Source organism: Lampetra fluviatilis, chromosome 2, assembly GCF_964198595.1.
Source record: "Lampetra fluviatilis chromosome 2, kcLamFluv1.1, whole genome shotgun sequence".
Lineage (NCBI taxonomy): Eukaryota > Metazoa > Chordata > Hyperoartia > Petromyzontiformes > Petromyzontidae > Lampetra > Lampetra fluviatilis.
The window spans coordinates 19,352,623-19,379,674 of NC_136276.1; the positions used below are offsets into that span (position 1 = coordinate 19,352,623).

Sequence of the window (27,052 nt, forward strand, 5' to 3'; positions counted from 1 at the left end):
ATGCGGCTAAGTGTTAAGAACAGCGCGATCAATAGACAGTGAGGCGTGCCGACAGGGATCATTCTTCACAGCCTGGTCAAATGCCACAGACAGGGCAGGCGCCCAATTTCCCAAACTAGTTTCTCCGGGGCGAAAGAATAATCATTCGTGGATGATGAGAATTGGGAATTTGCAATGCTGCCCAGTTAAAGGAAATAACGCAGCACTCTAATTATAATCGGCCTGCACGTGCTCGCCATAGCAATGTTTTTGGCATTTGTCTACAGATGTCCACAAAATGAAGACGTCAAATTGATGTATTGCCCGAATAGGGCATTGCAATCGGGATTAGGCTGTCAAAATGAAGGCGGCAAATGTGTTTGTCCACGCAGTGGTGCCAGGGCATATCCAAGCCCCACATTCCCCTCAACTGCTAAACGCACACACAGTGCGACGTCCCGAGATAAACCTCATTCACAGAGGCTGCGCCCACCGCAAATCACGCACTTCACGGGGATGGCATGCCCAGTCACGTTCGCGTTTGAGCTTTGAGGGTCTTTTGCCAAAGCTCCATGCAATTATATACATTATAGAATTGCGGAAACCACCTCGCGTGCACGTGTCAAAATCAACCCAAGGCTATTTAATATCCCCAATGATCTGAAATAATGAATATCTGAAACTGAAAGATTTTCATTGGAGAATAAAACAAAATTGGAGGTTTTATGTGTTTTACTCTGCGCTATAAGTGTACTGTAATGTGGAATGGAAAGCTTTGTGATTTGAATGTGTGTACTGATAATCATACTGCAGGCATGATGATTAAAAATACTGAGGCAGACAGTGAAGATGCGAGATACATGAAGAAAATAGACAGTCTTAGCATATCATTTGTTTAGTTATGACTCAGAATTGCACTCCAATGGCTCATTGTAACGACTCATAAATGTATTATTTCACGTTTTGATGGAGTGGAATTTTCTACCTTTCTTTAAACGTGTTTCGTATAACAAAAAACATGTTCGTGGCAATTGCATGAACTGCCAAATTCAGCTTTGCTGGTTAAGAATAGTTTTTTAACGATAGTTTTATTAATAAGGACTGTAGACAGTCGAAAAAAATTAGTAAAGCATGTTTTGAAAACAAAAACATTAAATGTCGTCAATTTCAATAACGCAATTCAGCGTTTCTTTACGATGCATCTCCGGTTACGCTTAATCGCCAAGTATTTATCGTGCATGGGAAAGCTGTTACCACGCATACTGATGCCGGCTCATATACCCTCAACTTATAAAATTATCTTCCATTACAACAACAGCATTTTGTCAGAGCTTGATGGGCGAGCTACATTCGAAGTTTATTGCATTTTTTTCCCGCCACCTCAACTATTCAGCTTACGCTCAACATTCAGCCAAACGATGCCGGCCCCGCTTATTTTATTCATGAAATTTCTCGAACTCCGCCCACCACCCCAGACATCGGCCACCTTTCCAGCATTTACTGTATGTTTGTCCAGAGATTGCACTTGATAGCCCTTTAAGGGATCCGTCTAGTATATAAAGAACACATGGGATGCATAAAACACACGGTAAAAATGTAGAGTTGCAGGTAAATTTGATTTTGAAATTATTTACGGCAGCTCGGATGTTTGAGCGCCGATGGAGCGCCTGGGAAGGTCGCTGGTTTGCGTGGCAGTGGCCCATCACTCACGGCACGGACATGCTGATCCGGGCTGCCATAGCTCGCTCGCCAGCTGCGCCCAAGGCTCTTTACCCCCAACACAATAAATCTAACGTCCATTAAATGCTGCGCGGAAGCAAATGACTGAAAGAGATGTCCCAACGCCGCAGCGATCTCTCCATTGTGACCTCTCGTCCCGTCCGCCCACCTCCCTTCTCTGGGGCTCTCTGTCAACCAAACCCCTGCGTCCCATTTACCCCACCTCCTCACACCCGCCACAACAAACTCCACCACCACCACCACCCCCTCCCCCATCTCGTCTGCAGCTCAACCCTCTCCCTCCCTCTCTTTCTCAGTGTAGCCGGGAGCCACAAATCAATATGCATCGGCTGGGATTTGGCCAATAGAGGAATGCTATTGGGTTAGCGGGGCTAATGAAAGCGTGCGGAGGGAGGCGAGTGCTGGCGTGGTACACTGGGGGCTTTTTAAATGTCCCAAACAAATCCACAATTTCAAAAGCGGTGGCACGTTCGTTGGAAATTATGTTGTGCCACCATGCCATCCTCTATATGCCCCTGAAATCCACTCGTGATATATCCCTTGTGGCTTGTGGCGAACGGTTGTTGTCCTTCCCCCGCACCTCCGATTAGCGCGGTTGGCTACGTCCGGTGCGAAAGAAGTTCAACATGCGTTCGTGCCTACACCGTGACGTGCTGGGTGACTCAAGTCCCGTGCAAAGCGCCACATCAGAATCCGTGGCACAGGAGCTACGTTTAAACAGGGGAACCAAATCACGCCTGGATTAGCATCTCAAACCAAGTGTGGCTGTATTCTTTGGGTATTTCGGTAAAGTCACGTAGATCGGTTCAAAGAAAATAACAGAATATGAATTCCAGCTTTAAGTCAAGATTTAAGTGTGTCTATGTGAGCATCCAGCTGGTAGTCAAGCAGACGAGCGGGGAGTGCATCTTCGCAAGACGTATCACTCACCTTTGCAAGAGTGCACTTTCGAAGTTTTCATTTCGTTAAATTACAGGAAAGTTCGACGCTGCGTGCGTCGCAACAGGACGACCGAGAAAGTAGCGCTCGTGCAGTCTAAGCACGTTCTACACAGCCACGAAATAAAAATAAAAAGTCTGCTTAACTCCATACCTGAATATCAATGGGATGAGGGTGCCTTCACTTTTCCATTTGAATCTGGCGGCTACCTCTGGCAAGGGGAATAAGTTAAGCGCGCAAGGTGAATCATTTTTCGTGCATTGAATAGAGCCTACCGGAGGGTCCCAAGTTTGAGCACAATTGGATGCACTTACACAAGATTATATTTTGTATGCACTCCAGTTTGAAAAGTCGGAGTCAAAATTAAAACTACTTGGTGTCTTTGTCCTCGTGCATGGCAATGCAGTTGTTAAACAGACATGTATTCCAATTGTGCACGAGACATTTGAGGAGTCCGAAAGATCCACCCAGAAACCTCAGAGTGGTGACATCTTCCCGCGTTGTGGAGAGCGGTTGTGGAAGATATTTTCACAAGGTTCCTCCAGGAAAAAAAATCTAAGTTGCTTCTTTGTCCTTTACACAGCAAGGAATGGTAACTTGCCACACACACACTCTGCTACGATATTATTTGTCGCATGGCAGTCAAACCAAAATGGCATTCAGAAACACGTGTTTTTGTGCAATCATTGGTCACCAGGCTGTCATTAGCGACTGGGCAGAAACCATGAAGTCACTCCATAGTCATGGGTGGATATTTCATTCCATTATAAAATTGGTCACGTGAAACCTTTCATGAATCATCGCAAACTCCTCTACACAAAAATAGGCTTTCTATATATACGTATGCTGAACAGTCTTTCGCACCGTACGTAACTAACCATAAAAAGGAGATAAATTCTTGGTTCTTTCGGTAAAGTCACGTAGAAGGGAAATAATACAATAATATTGAAATAAAACAATAAAAATTCTCACGATGTTTCGACTGCAACACAAGCAATCATCATCAGGTGTAAAATCCATAGCAAGAAAATTTGAAAAAAGTGGCGTTTTTATATTATTTTATTATTTCCCTTCTACGTGACTTTACCGAAAGAACCAAGAATATGAATCCCTGCAGTCACGAAAGCTTTAAATCAAAAAATAAAAAGGAGATGTTTATGAAACAATTGGAAGCAGCTCAACTCCGTCAGTGGACTCGAGAACCAAGAAATGAAGAACGATTTGAGACTTCTTGGAACAACGTGGCATGAAGCAGCTCAGCTGACAGAAGACGGGGAGCTGTATAGCAGCTGGGTTTGCCCAGTGTGTCGCTGTTTAGCACGGGAAGGAATGCGTAACTACGTAACTATCGATGGATGTTGCACGAACCCACATAGTGTCCAATTCAGAGCTACATGCCCTTCGGAGACAGTTTGTCTAATATTTTTCCCAACCCGCTTCAGCAAACACAACAATGGCTGTCAAGAAGTTTGTCTGCTGGGCCATCCACCTTCAGTTCCTCTTACGAAACACCAGAGACTACTTCTTTAGATTTGCCGTGCCATGGTCAGGCAAAGGAACAGAATAGACCAGAGTTTAGTGCTTGGCAGCAGAAAAAATTAAGCTGGCAATCCTCTCGGGAAACAAACTACTTCAAGCATCTATACAAATGATTAGGTGATGCTGCTTTGGCAGTGATGCGCACGCACAAATAACAGGCAAAACAAACGCAACACATTCGTCATTAATACCGTGTGGCTTTAAAGGTAAATCGTGGAAAATGGCAATGGTGCTTCTGTATAGCTATGAAGAGCCAACCATTGTGCTGTGAAAACGTTGCCTATTAATTTTGTATGTTTTTTTTTCCTTTTAAGGCCACAGGGTTATTGAAACGTGTTGAGTTTTTATTTACATCGATATTTTTTGTAATTTATTGGAATACATTACCCCCCCCCCCATCTCCACTGGTCTTCGCACCTAATTGGCTCACAAGTGACGACATCACATGCATCGCTTTATTTAAGACCGTAACAGGAGGAGGTTGTCTCCAAAACTCTGTCTGTCGCCTGATGAGGCCGGTTGTAATTACCGGCGAAACGTCACGGCACTCAAACTGTGAATGTTGTTTGTGGGTTGACTATCCAGCAGACCCGTGTGCTGTACTCGTAACGAATCGGCATGTTTCGTTTACGTGGCAAACCTCACTAATTTACTGTGTCGGGTGGTGGCGGGTTAAACGACGCATTTGTATTAACGTAATCTCACCCCCAAAAAAGCCCTCTATAATGAAATTAAAGCAAACAATAATTATATTATTATTAAATTTTCTTTCCTGTGACTTTACCGAAAAAAACAAATAGTATACTTTGATAATATATGCATTGCTTTTGAAACTGATTGGTAGTGAATGATGTAACTGTTCTAATTTTTATGACTTATTCTATCTACGTGGCTTTATCGAAAGACCCAAAGAATATGAAAAGTTAATAATACTGCGACTGAGGCACATCCACACATACAAACGCAAATGTGCATCCTTGTCGCTAATAGCCTTGCATGTGTGAACTAGATCTTACAATATACAGCTGCTGGGAGGTTTTTTTTTATCCTCTTAACTGATAAAAACACAGGAAGCGGATCCACGTGGTTACTATATTGCATTCTGGTACTTAAAAATAATAACTGAGCCTAGATGTGTTGCTAAATGCGTCGTTGTGAGTTGGTCGGCTGTGGACAACATTAGTCCATGAGCCCAGGCCGGATATTTCACTTCTCCGTTACCACTTCAGGCGGCGTAACTTCCACACGGCTGTAGCTGAATTTCGTGATAACCGTTTTAAATTATTGGCCGAATAAATACATCGGTACGACCACAGTTTTGCTACCTTCGTTGGTACCAATTACTGTTCTGGCGGCGTAAACTGCACTGAAGCAGTCTTAGTCATGAGATTTTTTCAACAGATAAGGTAGGCCTCACATAATTTATAACTCCCTCATTCTTTTCGCAGTGATATATTTTCGCGCAATTGAAATCATTAAAACCGTTGAAGGGCATTTGAAAAATTGATAGCAGGCAGAAAAATGCGTACGGTATTGACAATTCTTGAAATGAATCAACTTTAACTCGATGCGTACATCGAAACGTAGTATATTTCTTCTTCTCAAACTCGATAAAGTAGAAAATCATCGTGCCCGTGTAAACATCTGCATGTTAATGTATTTTACACTCCGAATAATAATATCACGCTGATGTAGGAGCAATTTTTTTTATTCACGAATTTTGGTTTGGTTAACATCCACACTCACTGCAGTTGTTTGCCAGAACACGGTCGCAGAAATATAGTAAATCATCCTTTATCGACAATATATATTCAACTTGTAACGAGCATTTGCTCGCTTTCGTAGAGAAAGAATAACTCAAAGGCGCAAGGAGGAACCACAGACAGGCAGAAAGGCAGCCGCGTAATAAGCCAGCGCTAACAATTACCCAAACTCTGCGGTCCTTTAAATATATTAAAGGCATTATCAGTCAATGAATAATGTTGATTTATGGAATTTCAACATATTCATTTTTCCAAAAGGCTATCCTAGTTCTGAAAGTCAGCTTTCCTAAATCGGTACCTGAAGAGAAGATGCATGCTGTGAGTTCCTAACAGAATAAGCTATCATAAACGCATGTTTAAACCTTTCTTTGAATCCAGTCGTTAGCAAATATATATCTGCAAGAAACTCATCACGAACATTGGGTGTAAAAGGAGCAAATTCCATTTTATTCTCTGTTTTTACAACTTCCCTTTGGATTAAACATCAGTTACGGAAGTGAATTAGCTATCTATTAAAGCAACAACATAGCTTTTAGGGATCAGATCCAAATTTCAAAATAAATCTTTATGGAGTTGATTCACCAAGGCAGGGCGGTCCACAAGTTTGTGGATGCCCAGGGCTGGAGGCCCGAGTAATATGCCATGTGGGGGAGCTCCTTATTCATTGGTAACAAAAATAAAACAAGAACCAGGCCTGTTATGGAACCTTCTTTTGCGTGAGGCCAAGGGGGAATTGCCCCTTTTGCCCCCCTCCCCCCCTTCTCGGCAATGGATCATTTGAGATGAGTGAATGACAAAAGTGCATTACAGGACAGGTTTTTTCTTTCAATTTATATGACTTTCAGCCCATGCAAAAGATCGTTTAAAAAATGCTGTTGTTGGAGTCAAACTCCACCTTAGGCATGGACATTTATTTGATATAAGTAATGCTGTATATCTACTCCTTTCTAGAAACTGTAGCCTAAATAAACTTAAGTGGCTTGTAATCCATTTACAAGGCACATCTCGACATACGATTCATCACGTAACATGAGCTTAATGCACATCTGCTTTAAAAAACGATGTAATGGCAAACACGGCAATTTGTAGTTGCTACTCAAACACAGCAGTGGAAGTCTACGGCTCATTTTGCGGTGGCACCCACCACTTCAGACCAAGAAACCCATAATATACGAGTTTGTTATAAATGGCCAGCCTTTGCTATCGTACATGGCTTCAATGGGAATTCACCCTAACACGCATGTAAGGCAAGCATACGCATGCTAATGACATGAGACCGTTCAGAAAGTGAGAGGAAGCCGCGCCGGCGAGATGTTATCTCCCTCGCCTGGTACACAGGAGGTAGTGGGTTCGAGCCCGACCACGACGCCTGCTGTACATTTGGAGTTTGCGTGTCTCTCTCCCCGTGGTCGCGTGGATTTTTCTCCAGATCTCTCTGGGTTTCCCTCCACATCTACAATCAACATCACGCGCTTAGAGGCAGGGGTGTACAAATATATGTGTATGTGTGTGTGCGTATATATAGACAGTTTTCGGCACAGCGCGGAAGACATTCAACGCATTCCTTCGGAGGGAGCTAGTAGGAACGTTGGGTTGCTCGGTCAATGGCCAGGGTCAACGGCGGCGTGGTTTATTCCGCAAATATGCCCGACTGTGAGGGCGGGCACAAGCCGGCGTGAGTAGGTTAAACATTGAGATTTATAAGGGCACCACGGGGTGACCAGCCCCACCCCTCCCACCCCCCACCCAGCCCCACCCTCCCCACCCAGCCCCTCTCCACCCTCCCCACCCCACCCAGCCCCACACTCCCCACCCACCCCACCCCACCCAGCCCCACCCTCCCCACCAAGCCCCTCCCTGCACGACGGACGAACACAATAATCCCCTGTGGGCTGGTGTAACCAGAGGTTCCTACCCGTATTATTCTTTATTGCTGTGATAGTGTGTTCTCCGTTATGCCCCTTCGATAGAGCCGCGTGTGGGAGATTCAAGGGCCGCATGCGGCTTGAGAGACACCAGTTGGCCACGGCTCGTTGAGAATATTTGGCTGGTGCTATACATTTCCACGTGATGATACGCTATCATTTGTGGCCAGGTCGCTTCTAAAAAACAGGCTCGATAGCTCAGTAGGCCTTACCTGGTAAAATAACAATAGTTTAGAGAGTTGTTTTTAGTTTAGGATGATGGGCGATGGTCAAAAACAACAATAATGGAGCGGTAGCCAAGTTGATAGGCTCAACACGTCCGAGGGAGGAGGGAGGATGACCACTCCTGACTTCCCACAATCAGAATCAGAAGTTGATATTTCCGCCGAGGTGCTAGGTTGGCCACCGATTTCGATTTGAACTTTCAACCTCCTGATTGTGAGTTGAGCGCTCTAACCATGGCAACTCTCCAAGTAATTCAATTACGAGAGCTAGTTAATATTCATCTTGACTTGAAGCTTTCGTGACTGCACGAATCCATACTCTTTGGTTATTTCGGTAAAGTCACGTAGGTAGACAAAATAATAGATCATGACGTTTCGATCGCGACGCAAGCGAAAGTCTTCAGGTGAGAGAGAAATCCGTCTGCGAGACGCGGCAAGAGGGCGGGGCCATAGTACGGCTCACCTGAAGACGGTCATTTGCGTTGCGATCGAAACGTCGTGATCTATTATTTTGTCTACCTACGTGACTTTACCGAAAGAACCAAAGAGCGAGTTAATATTCACGTCAATGCATTAAGAATTTGCCTTGCCGGCGCCACGTTTTAAAGTCTGTGTCTCAATCTCCACGCGACGGTCCCAAGTCAGGATTGCAAATTCAACATTGCCATGGCAGAGAAGCAAAGTCTGTCTCTAGGGAAAACCTCACTTGGCTCTTCGCAAAGTGTTGCTCATTTCATCTGATGGGATACTCGTTGACAATTCGACCGCATTTGAACCTCGCGTCCTCCGTATCGTCACGCGCTCTTTCTGCTGTGCATCGTTACATTTCAAATCATTGACTGTAAACAACATTTACATAACACCTCTGTGTGGACTCTTTATCAGAGCAATGTACACACACACATTCTGATCTGACAGCTGCTCAAAAAGTGGCAGAAACAATAACGGAAGCAGCACAACTTTTTTCTTGGTTTTATAAAAGTGCTGTTTTTCAGGTTGTCAACTGCGTTTGAGTGATTACGTTGTGAACCTATGGGCTGGCAAGCGGGTCTTGGTAGCCGCAGGACAGCTGTGTGTGGTGGGAAGGGAGGAGGGGGGTACACTCGCATTTGTCATGATAATAACTTTAACCACTGGGCGACAGCCTATGCAGAGTACGGGAATAAGTTCAACGTACATACCATATAATTTCGTTTGTTGTGATAGGTTTTTACCCTTTCAACTGGTACAAAAACTGACACCTTTATACAAGGCATCATGTTTGCAATAACCACAACACAAGCAGTCAAAATGCAAACAAAAAGAAACAACTCTGATAATGATATGCACTGTCCTTGAAGTTGATTGGTCCACACCCGACACAGCTTTTCTTAGAGCCTAGTCTCCATTGGTGTTGGACCAGATGACGCCAAAAGGCGCACTTGTTGTGTTTAGTTTTGGTGTCCTTACCTCGCACCTCCGATAAGCACGGTTGGCTACGTACGATGCGAAATGAAGTTCAACATGTATACATATACATCCTGGTGCAGTGAAATGAGGCCTTCTTGGCTGACACGAACCCAATGACCTACGGTCTAGCTTATGGTCGAAGTTGATTGCGTGAATGTCGGCACGTTCGTAAACAAATCATTATTTCACAACAACGGGCGTCACTTTCGCTCCAGAATAACATGCTAGCAGTGGTGTGCACCATCCGGTCATCGTCTTATTAGTGTAATAAAGGACTCGATCCTGGGTCTGTCTCCGTTGTCCTTTATTCGGGTTCTTACACTTGTCCCACACGGCCCTCGCTCAGAGTCTCCCCCGCTTGGCAGCTCGACCTCTGCCTTCGCTCCCGTAGCCTTTCGCGCTCCTGCAGCTCCACTGCAGGTCCCCCCTTGTGCAGTCCTCCGGCTGCTCTCACAGCAGCTCTACCGCTGCTCCCCGTTCCTCTGTGCTCGGTCACCGCTGGCTGGCGGTGCCGAGTCTTACCGTGTGTGGCGATCTCGCCACTCCCCAACCTCAGCCCTGCGTGGCCTCTGTGGCGATATCGCCACTCTCCAACCTCTATCCCCAACTCTCTCTTCCACCCCGCTGGCTGGCGCCGTCATGAGCCCTTCAGCCACCAGGCTGAGGCACGGCGACCACCCAACGTGGTCTCCACTCTTCACTCCCCCGACTGACCCAGATGTCTTCCTGTCTCCCCGCTATCACATCTCCCCCCCACGTGACCCTGACTCCTCCCTCTCGGATCGTCACATCCGACCCGCCCATTTACGCCCGCATTACACCACCCTCCCCCATAAAGAAAATTCCAGCCGTCCTCGGCTGAAACAGAACAAAATAATGCGGGCGAAGGCATCACAATCAGGAGTCCCCCCCAGACACAACGGAGATTATAACAACAACACAAGTAACGAAAGGGGAGGGATCAGGAACCGGAACAGAACAAGAATAATAATAGCACAAAGCACAACAACGGCAACCGACACGCAAGAATGGCACACAACCCAGGAATGTGGTGTCTTAGAGCGTGTCCATGTTGTTGTTCCATCCGCTCGGCTCAAGTCCAACATCAAAGAGCAAGTGGTAGAGCAGAATGACGAACGGGCGCTCAATTGCTCCTTTAAGTCCTCATCCAGTTAGCACACCAGGTAACACCCAGTGTGGCAGGCGCCGAAGATCTGTGACGAGAAGGAGAATCCAATCCCCTGAGGCACAGCACAACAACGCACATCCGCATGTCGTACACGACAGCCACCCGGCCCCAGGGTAGTGGAGATGATGTAATTCCGGCCCGCTTAAGAAAACCCCAATAATTACCCAAAATAAACGCGATGGATGCCCCAGTATTTACATTTTAACAACAATATTATTTACACGTGACAACAACAAGAAAAAAAAATGTCCTGCTCTTGCCCACCAGCAGTCCTCCCTTGAGGACCAGCACAGACATCTCACGTACACAGCATGTACCCACGGTCACTCTCAACAAACCCCTAGTCACACACCCTCGCGTGGAGAGAGCCACGCTCCCCAGCGGTAACGTTTAACTCGCCCTAACCCTCACCGTGGTCGTCAAACCACAGCAACATCCACTGATCATACTCTCGGCTAGTGCAATTTCGGGGATGAGCAGCACTCGGCCTTGCTCCTCCCTTACTATCCCATCAGCGATGGACACACACCAGCATCTTATAGTCTGACGCTGTATAGCCAAGGGAAGATCAATCCCTCGGCAAGGCCAGACACCAACGACCACCCCCACGGGGTAATGTTCTCTTATAGAGACAATAACACCCTAACCCAGATCCCGTGAGCCCCCGGCACACCAGGTTCAGTCTGCCACCACACAACTGAACCATGACTCCCCGAGCCATATGAGCACACGGCCCATTAGTTTAAGACATACCACGGAGGTTTTGCCTCCGGGCTGTCAGGTCAGCCATCAGCCATAGGCCGATGTGACCACAACTCGTGCATCACCCAATCAACAATGGCAGGCATAACAGATGGAATATTTGCCCCACCGAGGTTTTTCCCGCGCGCTCAAAATGGCGGTCCCCTTCGCCAAGCGCGTTCTCGCAATATCTCGCGCGCACTGAAAATGGCGGCCATTTGCGCAATGCGCATCGTCGCCATATCCCGCGTGCGTGCAAAATGGCGGCCCAACGTGCGAACACGTGGCCAGTTTTCTCCGTGCGTGCACCCCACCAACGATAGACGCACAGCCCCAGCTTGCTGCGCACAGCAGTCATATCGGGGAAATTTTAACGAATATTTTACCAAAATACATTGGTTACACACACCAACCCGCAAAGCAACTCCTGGCTGCATGCAATCAACCGAATGAGCGACGCCACTTGGCGCCAATTTACGGTCCCATCACCCTTAACATCTGAGCCACCCACAACGGCGTCATTGCGCACCCTCATTTTCACAAAGCTCAATTACCTATAATATACACGCAATCTCGTGTGCACAACACCCATACAACCAAATTTTTGGGTCCCCCTCGAATTTGTTACCAATTTCCAACAGGTACGCACAAATAATAACAATCCCAACCCCAATAGTCAACCAATGCATCGCACCCCATAACCGTACAGAACGGTGTAACAGCACATGCAGTCAGCATATTGCGATCACACGCGTACATTTAAGCACAATAGCAAGCAGATCTGCAGGCAACCAACACACCATTAATCCTGTCGTAACTTTGCAGCAACAACACAAATATTCTCTCTCTTGCAACAACCACATCGCACACAGCACCTCGCAGCACAATACACCAAAAAAAAAAGTTTTTGCAATTAAGCCCGTCGCACACGGTAACCCACGAGATGGTACAGCGCAGGATACCCGACGCTCCCGAGTTAATAATTAACTTCGCCATCAAGATAACAACTCCACGCCGCAGCGCACACACACTATTTGACACTCAGCAAGCACAGCAGACTCTCCTTCCATCCTCAACACACACACATACACACTAATTGACACCGAGCAACAAGCAAATAGCGCGTTCATCCAGAACACACACACACACAGCCCGAACCGCGCTCCGCACGCTCGAGACATGACAAAAATCGCCCCCCGGCACTCGAAAGATGGGTGAGGTGTGTGTTAAGGCTGGGTGCGTATCGTTACGACTCGCCCGGGGCTGCAGCAAGCAGAGGACGGCAGGGTGGTAACTTGAGACGCCTCGCAGAACTCGTTCGGCGACTTGACTGCTCCGTTGTCTCGCACCCAAGCCAGGACGGGAGAGCTCCCGCCCCAGCAGATGCAGCGTCGGCGTCCTCTCCTCGCAAAACAGCAGCTCACAGCAGGCTGCTCACCCCGCGGCACCTCCAGATGGCAGCGCAAGGCCGCCTCTCCACCGCGATGTTGAAGATGGCGGCGTGTTCCCGCCGCGGTGAAGACAAGATGGCGGCTTCCCGCCGTTTCTCCCCTGCCACGCCCAAGATGGCGTCTTCGTGCGGCGTGGCAGATGGCGCTGGCAGCGCAGGCAAGGCGGCGGCCTGCAGACCACCATCGGCTCTCCCCACCGCCGTCCTCGGCGTGACGAGCTCCCACAGTTGCGCCAGCACGATTTTCAAGGTCTCCAGCTGCGCCGCTATCTGTCTCCGTCGTAAGTCGGATGATGTAGCAGATGATGGCGCAGGAATATTCTTTCTTCTGAGCTGTTTTGACATGCGTTTCACTTCTGACACCAGTGTAATAAAGGACTCGATCCTGGGTCTGTCTCCGTTCTCCTTTATTCGGGTTCTTACACTTGTCCCACACGGCCCTCGCTCAGAGTCTCCCCCGCTTGGCAGCTCGACCTCTGCCTTCGCTCCCGTAGCCTTTCGCGCTCCTGCAGCTCCGCTGCAGGTCCCCCCTTGTGCAGTCCTCCGGCTGCTCTCACAGCAGCTACCGCTGCTCCCCGTTCCTCCGTGCTCGGTCACCGCTGGCTGGCGGTGCCGAGTCTTACCGTGTGTGGCGATCTCGCCACTCCCCAACCTCAGCCCTGCGTGGCCTCTGTGGCGATCTCGCCACTCTCCAACCTCTATCCCCAACTCTCTCTTCCATCCCGCTGGCTGGCGCCGTCATGAGCCCCTCAAACACCAGGCTGAGGCACGGCGACCACCCAACGTGGTCTCCACTCTTCACTCCCCCGACTGACCCAGATGTCTTCCTGTCTCCCCGCTATCACCTCTCCCCCCCACGTGACCCTGACTCCTCCCTCTCGGATCGTCACATCCGACCCGCCCATTTACGCCCGAATTACATTAGCAAGAAGCACATGCCTTCACAGGCAAAGTTTATGATCATGTAAAGCATAATTAGTAAGGAATAATTGTTATTCATCAAGCTTGAAATTCTGACATCGATGTATATATACATTTAACTTCTTTCGCAACGTAAGTAGCCAAACGTGATGATCGGAGGTGCGGACATCAGAGGACATAGCATCGATTGGAATCAGTTAAATTGTTTTGCTTGATGCATTTTGTCCAGGCCTTTTAATTCTACAAACAACCAACACATTTCATTGTCCTACAACCCTTCCAATGGTCATGGTTCCAAGGAAACCACATATTCAGATGTTGTCTTTTCTGCAAGTTTAAAAGCTCAGACGTAGACATGCAGACGATCACACTCATCCAATGTAAAATAGAGACGCTACACAAGAATTTCGGCCATTCACAATACGACAGATTATGTAGACTCGCATAACTCTACAAGAGCAGCGATGTGCCGCACACACACACTCGATATGCACACAGCACAACAGTTGTTTAAAATATGATCTGTTGATTTGTGGGTTTTTCAATCCACCTACAAATGAAAGTCAACATGGCAAAGACATCCTGTATCCATAATACAGATTTTTTTTGGGTTAGATCGCGTAAATATATAAATTAACCCGCCACCACCCGACACAGCCAATTAGTAAGGTTTGTCACGTAAACAGAACGTGCCAATTCGTGACTAGTACAGCACTAACCGGTGTGTTGGAGAGCCAAGCCACAACATTTACAACCTGAGTACGACGTTTCGCCAGTAATTACAACTAGCATCATCAGACGACAGCCAGATTCGTGGAGAAACCCTCCTGTTTCGTTCCTTATATAGAGGCGTCGATGTGATGACGTCACTTGTGAGCAACTTCTTGTGCGAAGAGGGGGGGAGGGGGGGGGATTAGTGAATGAAAAAAATGGATATGGGTATCCATTGCCGGTTGGGTTAATTGTATGGTAATCAACGTACATTATGCATGCGCATTATGCAAGCCCTCTTGTCGATTGTGTGCACTAAAATAGCCTTACCTGCTATTGTTCAACGGTAAATCCTATTGAAGTATGGTGACCTGTTTAGACATGCATTTAAACAATGTATTACGCGAGGATTCGCTTCCAAGGAGCACTAAGTCTGTAGTTATCCGAACGGTTAAAATATTTTTTTATTTCTCACAATTACGTCATGACCAGTAGTAACTAGTTTTGCACAGAGCTTCAACATTATTAAAATGTATTGAGTGTCCTTGTTGGCATACGTGTTCTGTATTATGGATGATATTGGTCGCGAAAGCCTACGTGTTAAACTGTATACGGTTTTAAAGACCACAGTGAAGTGAGCCTTTGAGGGAAATGGACGTACAGATGCGTGTAAAATGGCATTTCAAGGACTCAAACGTAACTTAACAATGGCGTCAACTATTGTGCAATCACATAACCTACACAGAGCAAGTCCTTAACTCGAGAACAAAAGGCCAACCCCCTGACTACAATGTTGTATTAAAACCTCCGGCCCTTTTCATCGCTTCTCAGAATGTAACTGTTCATGAAATTGGACTTTATGTATTTTATTTCTCCCCGTATACCGTGCCTGAACCAAAATACTTCTTCGGTCAATTTTGGAAAATGAATTCTTTATCCAAGGTTTGTTGGGATCTTTTTCTTTTTCTCTCGAGGGCTTTTCAAGCGCATTGCCTGCTGTGTCACGGGCGGCAGATGCCATAAATCCCGTGACCAGAACAAAAAAAAGCACAAGCCCAAAGGAGAACCTTCCCATCATACAATACAATTTTGTTTTTATACAGCATGAAGACGAACGGGCTTCGCGACAGACGCTGCGCATCGTCTGTTGCCGTACCGGTGCCGAGACGTAACGCACAAATTGACAATGCGAAACAGAGGGTGGCCAACGCGGCGGACGAATTAAAACAAAATCGACACGTTCGTCAATAACACCGTGGCCTTCGTAGAATGCAATACATAATATCTTCTTGGTTCTTTCGGTAAAGGCACGTAGAAGGAAAATAATAAAATAATAAAAATAAAAGATTATTATTTTATTATGTTTTATTTTTATTATTTTATTATAAAATATTTAAATAAAACATAATTATTTTATGATATTCTTAGGTTTTTTCGGTAAAGTCACGTAGTTAAAACATTAAAATTATCGTGGCTGTGACGGTTCCACCTGAAGACGGAAGCTTGTGTTGCCTCCGAAACGTCGTGATTTTTATTTTATTTTAATTTTATTAATTTTAATGTTTTACCTACGTGACTTTACCGAAAAAACCTAAGAATATGAATCCTTGCAGTCACGAAAGCTTCAAATCTAGAATTATTTTATGATGTTTTATTTTTATTATTTTCCTTCTACGTGACTTTACAGACTCTGCCTTCTCGACACACCTGTTCTCCACCTGAAGACGGCTGCTTGCGTTGTGGCCGAAACGTCGTGAGAATTATTTTATTATGTTTTATTTTTATTATTTAAATTATTTTCCTTCTACGTGACTTTACCGAAAGAACCAAGAAGATGAATCCCTGCAGTCACGAAAGCTTTAAATCGAAATTCAATACATAATAGGCGACGTTTCGGGCAATGACCCTTCCTCATAGCACGTAAATCAACGTTGAACGGAGATTATTGGGCAACATAAATATGCTATGAAGGGTCATTGCCCGAAACGTTGTCCATGAGTACAAAACAACATCTTTCAAGGCCACAGTGTTATTGACAAATGTGTTGAGTTGTTGTTAATTGTGCTTGTGCATCACTGCCTTTGCAGCAGCATCACCAGATAATTAGCTTAATGCTGAGTTATTTTATTACCAGAGAACATACACCCCTGGCAATAAGCCAGGGGTGTATTTTGTGTTTATTGTTGTGAAGATTTCAATCACAGATCACATTTCAGGAGAGCTGCAACAGGATACAATGAATCCGCGACAGAACGAATGATAAATTATGTTATTTGCCGAAGGAAGCCAATCAGCGTCAAGGGGCGGCCTAATACAGGGGCTTTTGCGATCCACAAATCGTCTCTTTTGATCCAGAAATCATATACACACAGGTTGTATTGTAAACCATCGGTCGATTCCCGTTCCAGTATTCCTTATACGGGCAAAGCCACGCCCGATAACTCTACATATGGGCCTAAAACGTGAACATAATGTATCATTCATTCTGTCACGGATTCATGTTATCGCGGATTCATGTCAAAGCGTGGACATAATGTATCATTCATTCTGTCGCGGATTCATGTTATCCTATTACGGTGCTACCAGAGCCATGTCACGAGATAGAAGGCTCCGATTCGGAGTTTATGGAAATGTTAACTGCAGAAGTGCACTATGTTATAGCTAGGAGGTCACTTTATAAAATCAACTCAGGGAAGTTACACATTGCATTTAAATGTTTCTATTTACAGTAAGTCCTCGTTTAACGCTGTAGATGAGCTCCTTAAAAGTGCCGCATTAAACGAAAAAAACGCGTTCGGCGAAACCTTTCCAAATCAATAATGTAACGATATAGTTTGGCGAGATGCGATGTACTACTGCTAGGCACGCACAGTGACATGGCGGAAGAAATAACTGAGGGTACACCGCCGCGTTACTGTATCATTCAACGGACTGTATCACCGTACCACCCAGCCACGCAGCTCAATTAAGTAGTTAATCGTCCGCTCAGAAACTGCGTTATAACGGAGCGCGTTCTGCGTTATAACGGAGCGCGTTCCACGTTATAACGGAGCGCGTTCCGCGTTGAAATGACGCTCCTTCCGACTTATAACGGTGCGTCTACTGCGTTGTGCGAAACGTGCTTTCCAAAAGGAAGAACCGCGTTATAGCAAAAACACGTTGTGGTGCGAACACCACGCGTGAAGCGATCGTGTATGGCGTGGTTCTGTGTAATACGATCTTCAGTTGTAGCACTGTTTCAAAAACAACGTCACCGCAGCACAGTGCGTTGTCATATTTCAATTCCGAGCAGCTTTTGCAAAGATTGTAACGAGCGTAAGCTATCTGTGGCAGCGATGTCTCGTGAAAGGTGGTGTATAAGCGAAACGCAATCCCATTAAGGTTGAGATACAGACGTTGGAAAGGAGTTCACAAAGAGATCACTCTTCAGTTCACGTTACTAAGAAATAGCAGGTTGGGCGATACGGTGTTATTTAACAGCAATACCTAAAAGTCGCGTCTTCAAGACAACAGAGGTGAGACTATTGCATTCGCTGGACATTTAATTACATTACCCCTGGAGGTGACAGCATTTACTTGTGCAGAGCAATGAATCGTAACAGAAGGCTGGTAGTGATATGTGTAGAACATATGGGGGTTTATTTCGACAAGGGCAGGAGATGAACGTGTATTGACAAATAACCGTTGGAAGGTTGGTGATGGTGGTGGTGGTGGGGGGATGAAGCGAAGGTTCCAGAGTGGTGAGATGAAGGGGACATAATTGAAGCACGTGGCCCGTACAGCGACGATCGATTCACACTTGTGGGTGTTGCAGATCCCCCCCCCCCCGTCAACGCCTGCGTGAGGCCGGTTGTAATTAACGGCGAAACGTCACGCTACTTGAATTGTAAATGTTGCTTGTGGGTTTGCTCTCCAAACACACACAAACGGTGTGCTAAACTAGTGACGAATTGGCTGTGTAGGGTGGTGGCGGGTTGAACGACACATTTATCTTTAAGAGATCTGACCCACAAAAAATTATCTATTATTGGTAATATTGGTCGTGACAGCCTAAAGTCACGTAGAAGGGAAATAATAAAATAATTAAAATAAAACATAATAAAATAATTCTCACGACGTTTCGGCCACAACGCAAGCAGCTGTTGTGGCCGAAACGCAAGCAGCCGTTGTGGCCGAAACGTCGTGAGAATTATTTTATCATGTTATATTTTAATTATTTTATTATTAGCCTATTACGTGTTAAATAGAAAAAAAAGGCTGTACATTGCAGTTTGTGGTTCCGAGCCTTTGCTATAAGTTCCACATTGCATTGCTAAGAACTCAAACAACTTCTGTTGGCTTCCCACAAAGTGATACAAACTGTGATTAAGACGCGGGGACCTGCTTGTGGGTGTCTGTTTGCAATGAATATAAATAACTAAATTCACACATTAACGGACACCCCTAACCTTCATGTCTATTGCCATTGCACTCCAGCCTATCATCACACATTGACATTTTAACAATCTAAAGCTAGGTTAAACAATGTACGCTTGCTTACGAGTAAAACATTTTTTTCTACGTAGCTCATTATGTAAGTCCTCACCACAAATAAGGCTATTTAAATAGGGCCTCCGAAGGGTTCTGGCACGTTGCCAATTACATTTCCATTGCCATGAATCCACAGTGTAGCGTGACCCCCCTACGCAACGCCTCTGTGCTCCAACACGCACCGGGCACGTAACCCACATTATGTCGCGACTGCTAATTGGCTTGAAAGGTCACACGCCCAGAAGAGCTAATCAGCACTCGTAAGCAGTGCTGCGTCTGGGCTGGATGTGGCACGCACCCCGACCAGGCAAGACGCACTGCCAACCCGGGGATTCACGGCGAAGATAGATGGCCCCCCCACCTCCTCCTCTGCCCCCACCTCTGTCCCTCCACCCCCCCACCGCTGAAACTCGCCCTTGCGGTTTGCAAATGAGGTGAGTAGAGCGGTTCCATTCACAATTGGGACCAGCACCCACCGGTTCACACGCGTATCCATTAACGAAGCAAGTTCATCCCCTGTCATTACCATCGCCGCCCGCCGTCGTTAATTGTAAAAAACTAAAACTATCGCATCGAAAGGAATGTCTTGGTGGCAGTTTTGAAATGTGATGGGCCCCAAAATAACGGCATGTGCCTAAAGAGGACAATATATGGATATTTAAACCTCATGCTGTTCACTTAGTCTTATCTGTACTATGAATGCCATAACTCATTTCAAAGGTGTGCATAGCCAAGGCTAAATATAATCTCGATTTATAAAGCATTAATGTGTGACTCCATACAACTCTTGTGGTTAGTAATTTTTTTGTTTATATTTGACTCCAATAGATAGTGACACCATTCAAACTCGTTTGTATATAATTACACTTGAAGACAGAGAATTTATAATTAACGATATTCTCAATGAATGACAATTTTTTACAGGTTTGAAAGGTAAAACGCATCAAGGGCATTTCACAAAAACACCTAGCTGCAATCATTACAGGGAATTATTCTAACTTGTGGAAAATAACCAAATTCATAAAAAAAAAATCCCACCTCAATTGTCCCCAAGCATTTTACTTGTCCAAACTTTAAAGGACTTGGATTTATACACTTACATGTCAAGGAATTTTGGATAAACGTCGATGCCTTGAAAGTAGGTATTACTACCCTAAAACCAGGCATTAGTGCTGTTCCAGAAATATGGCTTCCACGTGCCATTACAGATGCTAATGTATCATTGAACGGGTTTAATTTATTCTGCCTTGATTATCCAAGAAGCGGAAGGGGAGTGTTAATTTTATATATTTAATCAATTGAACAATTGTTTTTATCTTGAAACCAAAACGATTGAATTCTTATGATGAATGTGCAAATTATCACCTGAATCCCGTTTTCATCTCGCCGTTACTGCCAGCCTTCTACATCTGACTTTGCAGGTTTATTGGTCGGTAATATTCCAGCTCCCTGCATACTCTCAATTGATTGCTGTCAGAGACATGGGAATGGAATTGGCTTCAGTATCCAATGTCCGATGCATTCATTCTGACAAACTTGTTACCATCGACTAAATCGATAACAGAATCCCCCTTGATCAATGTAAAAAAATATATTTGTTCTACCCAGTGCTTGGGCCTCTTCTTGTAAAATGTCAACTGTGGGTATTTTGGTAAACAATTTGAATGATGACTATTTGGTGGCCTATATTCCAGTCAGTACACACCTGAGCACTCATTTTAAAATAATGAGGCTCGATGAAATTGTTTGAACATATAAAGTTGAAGCAGTGATGTAAAAATTCAAATGACTACAAGCAATTGACAAATAATTGTACGTTCAAATATGCAGATACATGGAAAATCTGCTTGTTTCCAATCTGCTGGCAAAGCAACTCCAAAATGCCAAGCAATTGGTTTTCAGATTTGAGAATATTGCTGTAACAGCCATTTCCATCGTTTGAATATTTCGCTAAGGTGTGCTCAGCTGTCTTCATCGCTCTCTGACAAGTCTTCGGTGAGGTTTATAATCTTAACCTCTAGATTACACAGCGAGCAGCGTAAGTATTAAGGGAGTGGACCGGTTTGCAAAATTATCGACAGGGAAGAATATTATCTTCAGAATGCAGTGATTTCTTCAGATTTCTTTTTTTTTCGTTTCTAAAGGAATATGCCAAAGCCCAATACTTGGGTCAACCACCCGTCCTCTTTTGTACATAAATAACACGGGCTCACATTTAATTACAGCCATTCTAAAAACACATGTTCATGCCATCTTAAATACGGTGCAATATTTGCAACTTATCTGAATAAAATTCAAACATAATTTCCACTGGATTTTAGCAACATTCAAATGCACATCTTGTATTTAAGACTTGGAGTAAATGTGGATGTGAGTTTGCTCTAATGAATGCACACGTTTTGCCTGTGTAGGGGTGTTAGAGAGAGCCCGTTATGCATGGCAGCTTATGGCAAACAAACACAGTGGGCGGGGCTACGTGAGTGCACGGGGAGGTGCTCTCTACGACGTCCGCGCCAGGCACCCCGGGGGGGCTGATTCGGAGTTATGATCCCCCGGGGCCCCACCCCTCAGCGGGGGGTTGGGTATAAAAGGGGATGTATCGGAGGGCTCGGGGTTCTTGTTAAGCTAACCAGTGAAGACTGAAGACGTCTTAGCTAGAGCCCTGGACTCCCCTGGTTCGCCGTCCTTATCAGGGCCGAACAGGACCGAGCCAGCGGCGTGGTCCCGAGATCCAGAGCCGGTGCTCTTGTCAGCGCTGGTCTGGGACTCAGGGTACCGGGCCCGACTTACCAGTGTCGGGCCAAATAGCCTCCCCTAGCCCGTTAGAGGAGGACTAGGAGGCAGGCTAGGAAGTAGCTAGCGCGTGTATCCCCAGCTAGCCGGGTGAGGGGGCCGACACCCCCTCTAGTGTTGTATGCCAGAACCGTGCTGTGTGAATAAAACCCGTGTGCCTCCAACTCCGGCGTCCAAGAGTCGTGAACTCTATTACACCTGTTTGAGGACATTCATTGAAAGTAATAAATCAGCGTTATATATTTTATATATATATCTTATGTATAATCACATTTTTTTACACAATTTCCTGGAAATTTGCTCCGCGAGACACACTGTTTTTGGTTCTAAACATGTTTTGCCCACACAGCGTTTGGGAGAACCACAGCATGCCAGATGGACGCTTGCAAATGAGAGCTCTATCGATGTTTTTAGTATATCTTTATTTATGAATGTAACCCACTCTTAAATTGCTATACCCTAGAAATGCGTGTAAAATGTAAAACATATACAGTATTTGATTTTTATTCTTAGGTTTTTTCGGTAAAGTCACGTAGGTAAAACATTAAAATTAATAAAAGTAAAATAAAATAAAAATCACGACGTTTCGGAGGCAACACAAGCTTCCGTCTTGTGTTGCCTCCGAAACGTCGTGAGCTTCCGTCTTGTGTTGCCTCCGAAACGTTGTGATTTTTTATTTTATTTTACTTTTATTAATTTTAATGTTTTACCTACGTGACTTTACCGAAAAAACATAAGAATATGAATCCTTGCAGTCACGAAAGCTTCAAATCTAGAAGTATTTGATTTTGTTTGTATTCGCTTTTATTTTTAATTCATTTTTCCAATATTACATTTTGTAATTGCATTTAGATAATTTTTTGTGCTTTGGTCTATTTACTTTGTTCATTCTATAGTTTGGTTAAATGTTATTTATATTTGTTTTACATTGAACTTGGATTGTTTTACTGTGAGACTATCTACATTTATCTTTCAGGATATTTCCAACACGGTACGCGGGGCAAGTGTGTTTACCATTCTAGCTATGCATCACAGGAAGGAGTGCATATCTTATTTTAATTCAATACAATGGTTGTATGCTGTGCTATAATACAATTGCAGTGGTGCAATGGTTGCAGTGGTTGGTGCATTGTGCTGTAAACCCAGTGGCCTGGCTTGAAATATCGTGGAGAGGCCTTCATCCAGCAGTGGATTGACAAAGATCTGCAACATCATTTTTCATTTTTTTTTTTATAATCTGATTAGGGTTAAGCTAAATTAATTGGAGTGTTTATGTTATTTTAACTTGTATTTTGTAATAGAGAGGATAATTCAACATTCGCCTAATCAACGATTTTAATGCAATGCGATTCACGTTATCTCAGGAACTATACGAGTGTCAGCAAAAAAATGGTTTCTGGGAAATGTCAAAGGATTCACAGCAGTTCAAAAAGAATGCCATTCTCTTTATTTGATAACCAGAAATAGGCATGAGCAAAGATTGACGCGCGTGGTTTCCAAAATGCCCCAGACATCACAGACACCCATTATCAAAAGACAGGTAGATTTTTTTTAGAGAAATGAAAACAGCCCGAGATTCATGCTGCCAATGGCTTTTTGTTGTTGTTGTCAGAATTACAATGCAGTCAACCGGAATAACTTAAGTAAGTGTGCCTGGTTTATCAAGCGATACACAATAAAAAAAGCATTTACACAACAGAACGTCAACAAAATGTTGCATAGAATTTTCCAGCCGCATATTTAAAAACAATTTTACAAAAAGGAACCAAACATGAATCATGTTCACCAATATTATGAACATCATTAGCGTACTAATATAATACAAAAAATCCCTCACAATTTTGGCCAAACTCTTCGAAAGAATTGGTTTCAATCAAAGCAGACCGTTCAACACTCTAAAAAGCACTATGAAAATCAAGTACAGTTTCCCAATTTGGAACTCTTCCACCAGAGTCATGCTTCCCCCCCGCCTCCATCCACTGGGCTCACAACAGAGGTCGCAACCGGGTACCCGATACCCGTACCCTACCCGATACCCGGCTACCCGTACCCGGCTGGGTACGGGTAGGCCGTGAGTCACTGGTGAGTAACCGTTTGTCACTCATTTCGGGTAGGGTACGGGTACCCATTTGCGACCCTGGTGCGGCCGGGTACGGGTAAGGAATCAAAACCCGTTTGCGACCTCTGGCTCACAATTCACTGCCGCTGACTTCACAATGTCAGGAAACCCGACGGAGTGTGGGGGACACTCGGGGAAAGGTGGCGCAGCGTCATTTGCATACGCTTACTCGACACCGCAAAAACGTTTCGGGCCGTCCGCCGAATCGTCGCACACAACATCTGCCGGAAAATGTTCGGCGGTCGCGTAAGCTCGGCTCGGCTCGGCTGGGCAGGAGTGAAACTTTGCGAGGATGGTCACAAATTTTCAGAGTGCCCAAGAAGAAGGCGCCCCCCCCCCGCCGCTTGATGTCATTCCGTGTTTATGTGCCCATGGAAACAGCCTCTTAGCGACGTAAGCGTCTCTAAGCTGTGCACACAGATGTTTGGTAAAGCCAGGCTCGCATGGTTGCCTCCGTCTATGGTTAGGGTTAAATCAAAGGATTTCACACGACATCCCGTGGATTTACTCAACTTCTTTTCGTCAATTTTTCCCTCCCTCCTCCTCCCACCTCCTCCCCTCAATCCGAACAACTCCCAAGCTGAAATTAGGCTTGTGGTAGATATACGGTCCAGCGAAGCTTAAAAAATGTGTCAGGTATCGTGTTTGTCGCATGCTGCATTTGTGTTTTACGACTAAGTTTTTTTTGTTATATATATGGGGCGATTGTGCATTGTAAGTTGTCTTTGGTGTTTATCGTCGTAGTCTGCTGTGCAATGCACTTGGTGGATTTTCTTAGTGGAGCGTCGGGCCAAGAGCTTCGCTCGTGCCTGTACGTATTCGCTGCGTGTTTGCGTGCTGTGTGACCGGGTTATTAATTCATTGATGGGCATTCTTTATACGAGAGCACTTCTGGTGCCATGTGGTGACCAAACTGATGCTTTGGAGCTCCTGTTTTTTTTTTAAACAAATTTTTTAAGAGTATAGCGTTGCTCCGATGCCAGCCAATTCATGCACACATTTGAATGATTTACCTTCCTCCGAATTATCTAAGTAATGCGGTGTCTTGTTTGTCTGTCAAATTTACCACAATGGTGAGCGCTTAATCACAACCAGATGCCGTCGCTAAAACGATGAGATATTTTTTTTGAATGCAGTGCTGTTGCCCCACCCTTTTTTTGGCTTACTGTACATTTGGTTTTAAAAAATAGAGAATGCGTTATCAAGAACAGCATATATATATTACTGAGCACTATCATACGTGAATTCAGAGATAATTCCTCATTGTACAACAACAACAAAACAATTAAGTGGTTTATAACACCAACAATATGGCTCTCAATTATAACCTGATAGTACTTTGTAAGTTACTCCAGTACACAATAATTTAAGTAGCAACAACACAAATTACCTCCCCTCCCTCTAAAAAAATCGTATTAATTCGCAAAAAAAACCCAGCAAAGCATACACAGCACGGAAAAATGCCCTCTTGTCATGTCCTTTACAAAAATGTACCCAAGCATCAAAGGCAAACACCTTGAGGGTGTCTTTGACATCCATTGTAAGTGCATATTGATAGTGTTGTTGGTTGGTAACAGTCCGCATAATGATCGAGTCTGCAACATGGCTAATATGGTGTCAAATCAATGGTGTAAGGGCACAGAGACAACAGGCGTTGTTATTGCACCCCCTCATTAAATGTCAACGTGTGACGGTTAATCCGACGGATGGCGTGTACACGCAATGCATGACATTTAAGGCACCACTCTGGGATGTAACCAGGAGGAGATAATTTCGTTTCGTCTGGAAAGCCAGACAAGAGGATGTTAAAAACCCAATTATACCACGCATTTCGCGGACACGTTACGGGTGCCATTGGGACAGATAACGTGACAATGGAAAAAAAGATTCCCCCTGATGAAACAAGATTATTTCACAGTTTCTATGAATGGCTCTGTGTTTTTTGAAAGCTTTCCTTACTCACGATCTACTTTGAAAACATAACAGAGTATCGATGCTGCCCTAAACTTGCCAACATTGCACCGGCAAGGAAGCGTGAAATACGGAACACATAAAACCCGAGACCTTTCCCTTTAATGCGTTTCCGTTCTATATGCTTTCTGTCCGCTTGAAGCAAAGGTGCAATCCATGGATTTTATCGTTGTGGTTTGTGCCTCCCATTCTCCGTCTTCCAACATTGCATTTGCGAGCGCAATGGAAGGACCAGCAGCCACCCCAGCTCTTTAACGGGGGGCTGCTGCCTGTGCAGCGCTGCACATTTTTAATCAAAGCCAGAGACATTTGTCTGGACTCTGTTCATTTTCCAAGGTGTCAAATGTTTTGAAATTGATTCACTAAAAAATTACTACCACGAGTGAAGCATGTGGCCTTTCTTCAGGTGACTGCATAAGAATAAGACATTGAAAGTATTAAAGTGTCCTTATTTATATTTCTCTTATCTCCCCCCCCCCCCCCCCATTTAGATCATGCTAGTGAAGCAGGGATATTGTTGAAGGGTGCAACAGATATCCTTGCGAGACGAAAGATAATGAAAAACGGAGGGCAGTTCTTAGAAATGTATTGAGTGCGCCGAAGCGCACAACTTTCTCATCGTCCCTGGGACGATTATTTCTCAACTTTAATAAAATTGTTTGTTTCCGATTTCGGAGCCCACACGTGGATGGGCAAAACAGTTTTATAGCACAGCCTAAAAGACTGTTTAAAACTCATACTTGATAGAAATTCAACACTTATTTCACAAGAATGCGCACAGTGCATGGATCAACTAGAAGCAAGTCATCACACTTGGTGTCTGTTTTACCAAATGCCCACTTGGAAAATAGGACCTTCCGATCTGCGTTTCGTTTAATCACCGAGGAGAACCGATGTGTTCTTGCTGGGAGTCGGTAGCGCTGTGGTGGCGGGGCTGTGGCGGTCATCGTTGGCATCGGAGTGCAAAGTCTGAGGAGTCCGAGGGAGGTGGATGCGAGACTCAGATATGCCTCTTCATGTGCAGAGCCAGGTGGTCAGACCTTGAGAAGCTCCTGCAAATAGCCGCACA

General features: G+C 45.0%; 2 protein-coding genes across 2 annotated transcripts in view; one reads left to right on the forward strand and one right to left on the reverse strand.

The window, feature by feature from the left end:
* The window catches only part of LOC144943863 (ATP-dependent 6-phosphofructokinase, platelet type-like), a 339,772-nt gene that overhangs the window by 127,882 nt on the left and 184,838 nt on the right, over positions 1–27,052 (forward strand). The gene's annotated exons all lie outside the window — the stretch shown is intronic.
* The window catches only part of LOC144937970 (Krueppel-like factor 6), a 66,521-nt gene continuing 65,988 nt past the window's right edge, over positions 26,520–27,052 (reverse strand). Inside the window, exon 5 of the mRNA XM_078865630.1 lies at positions 26,520–27,035. Coding sequence (XP_078721756.1) covers positions 26,984–27,035 — 52 coding nt within the window. The 3' untranslated portion in view covers positions 26,520–26,983. The remainder of the gene's footprint in view (positions 27,036–27,052) is intronic.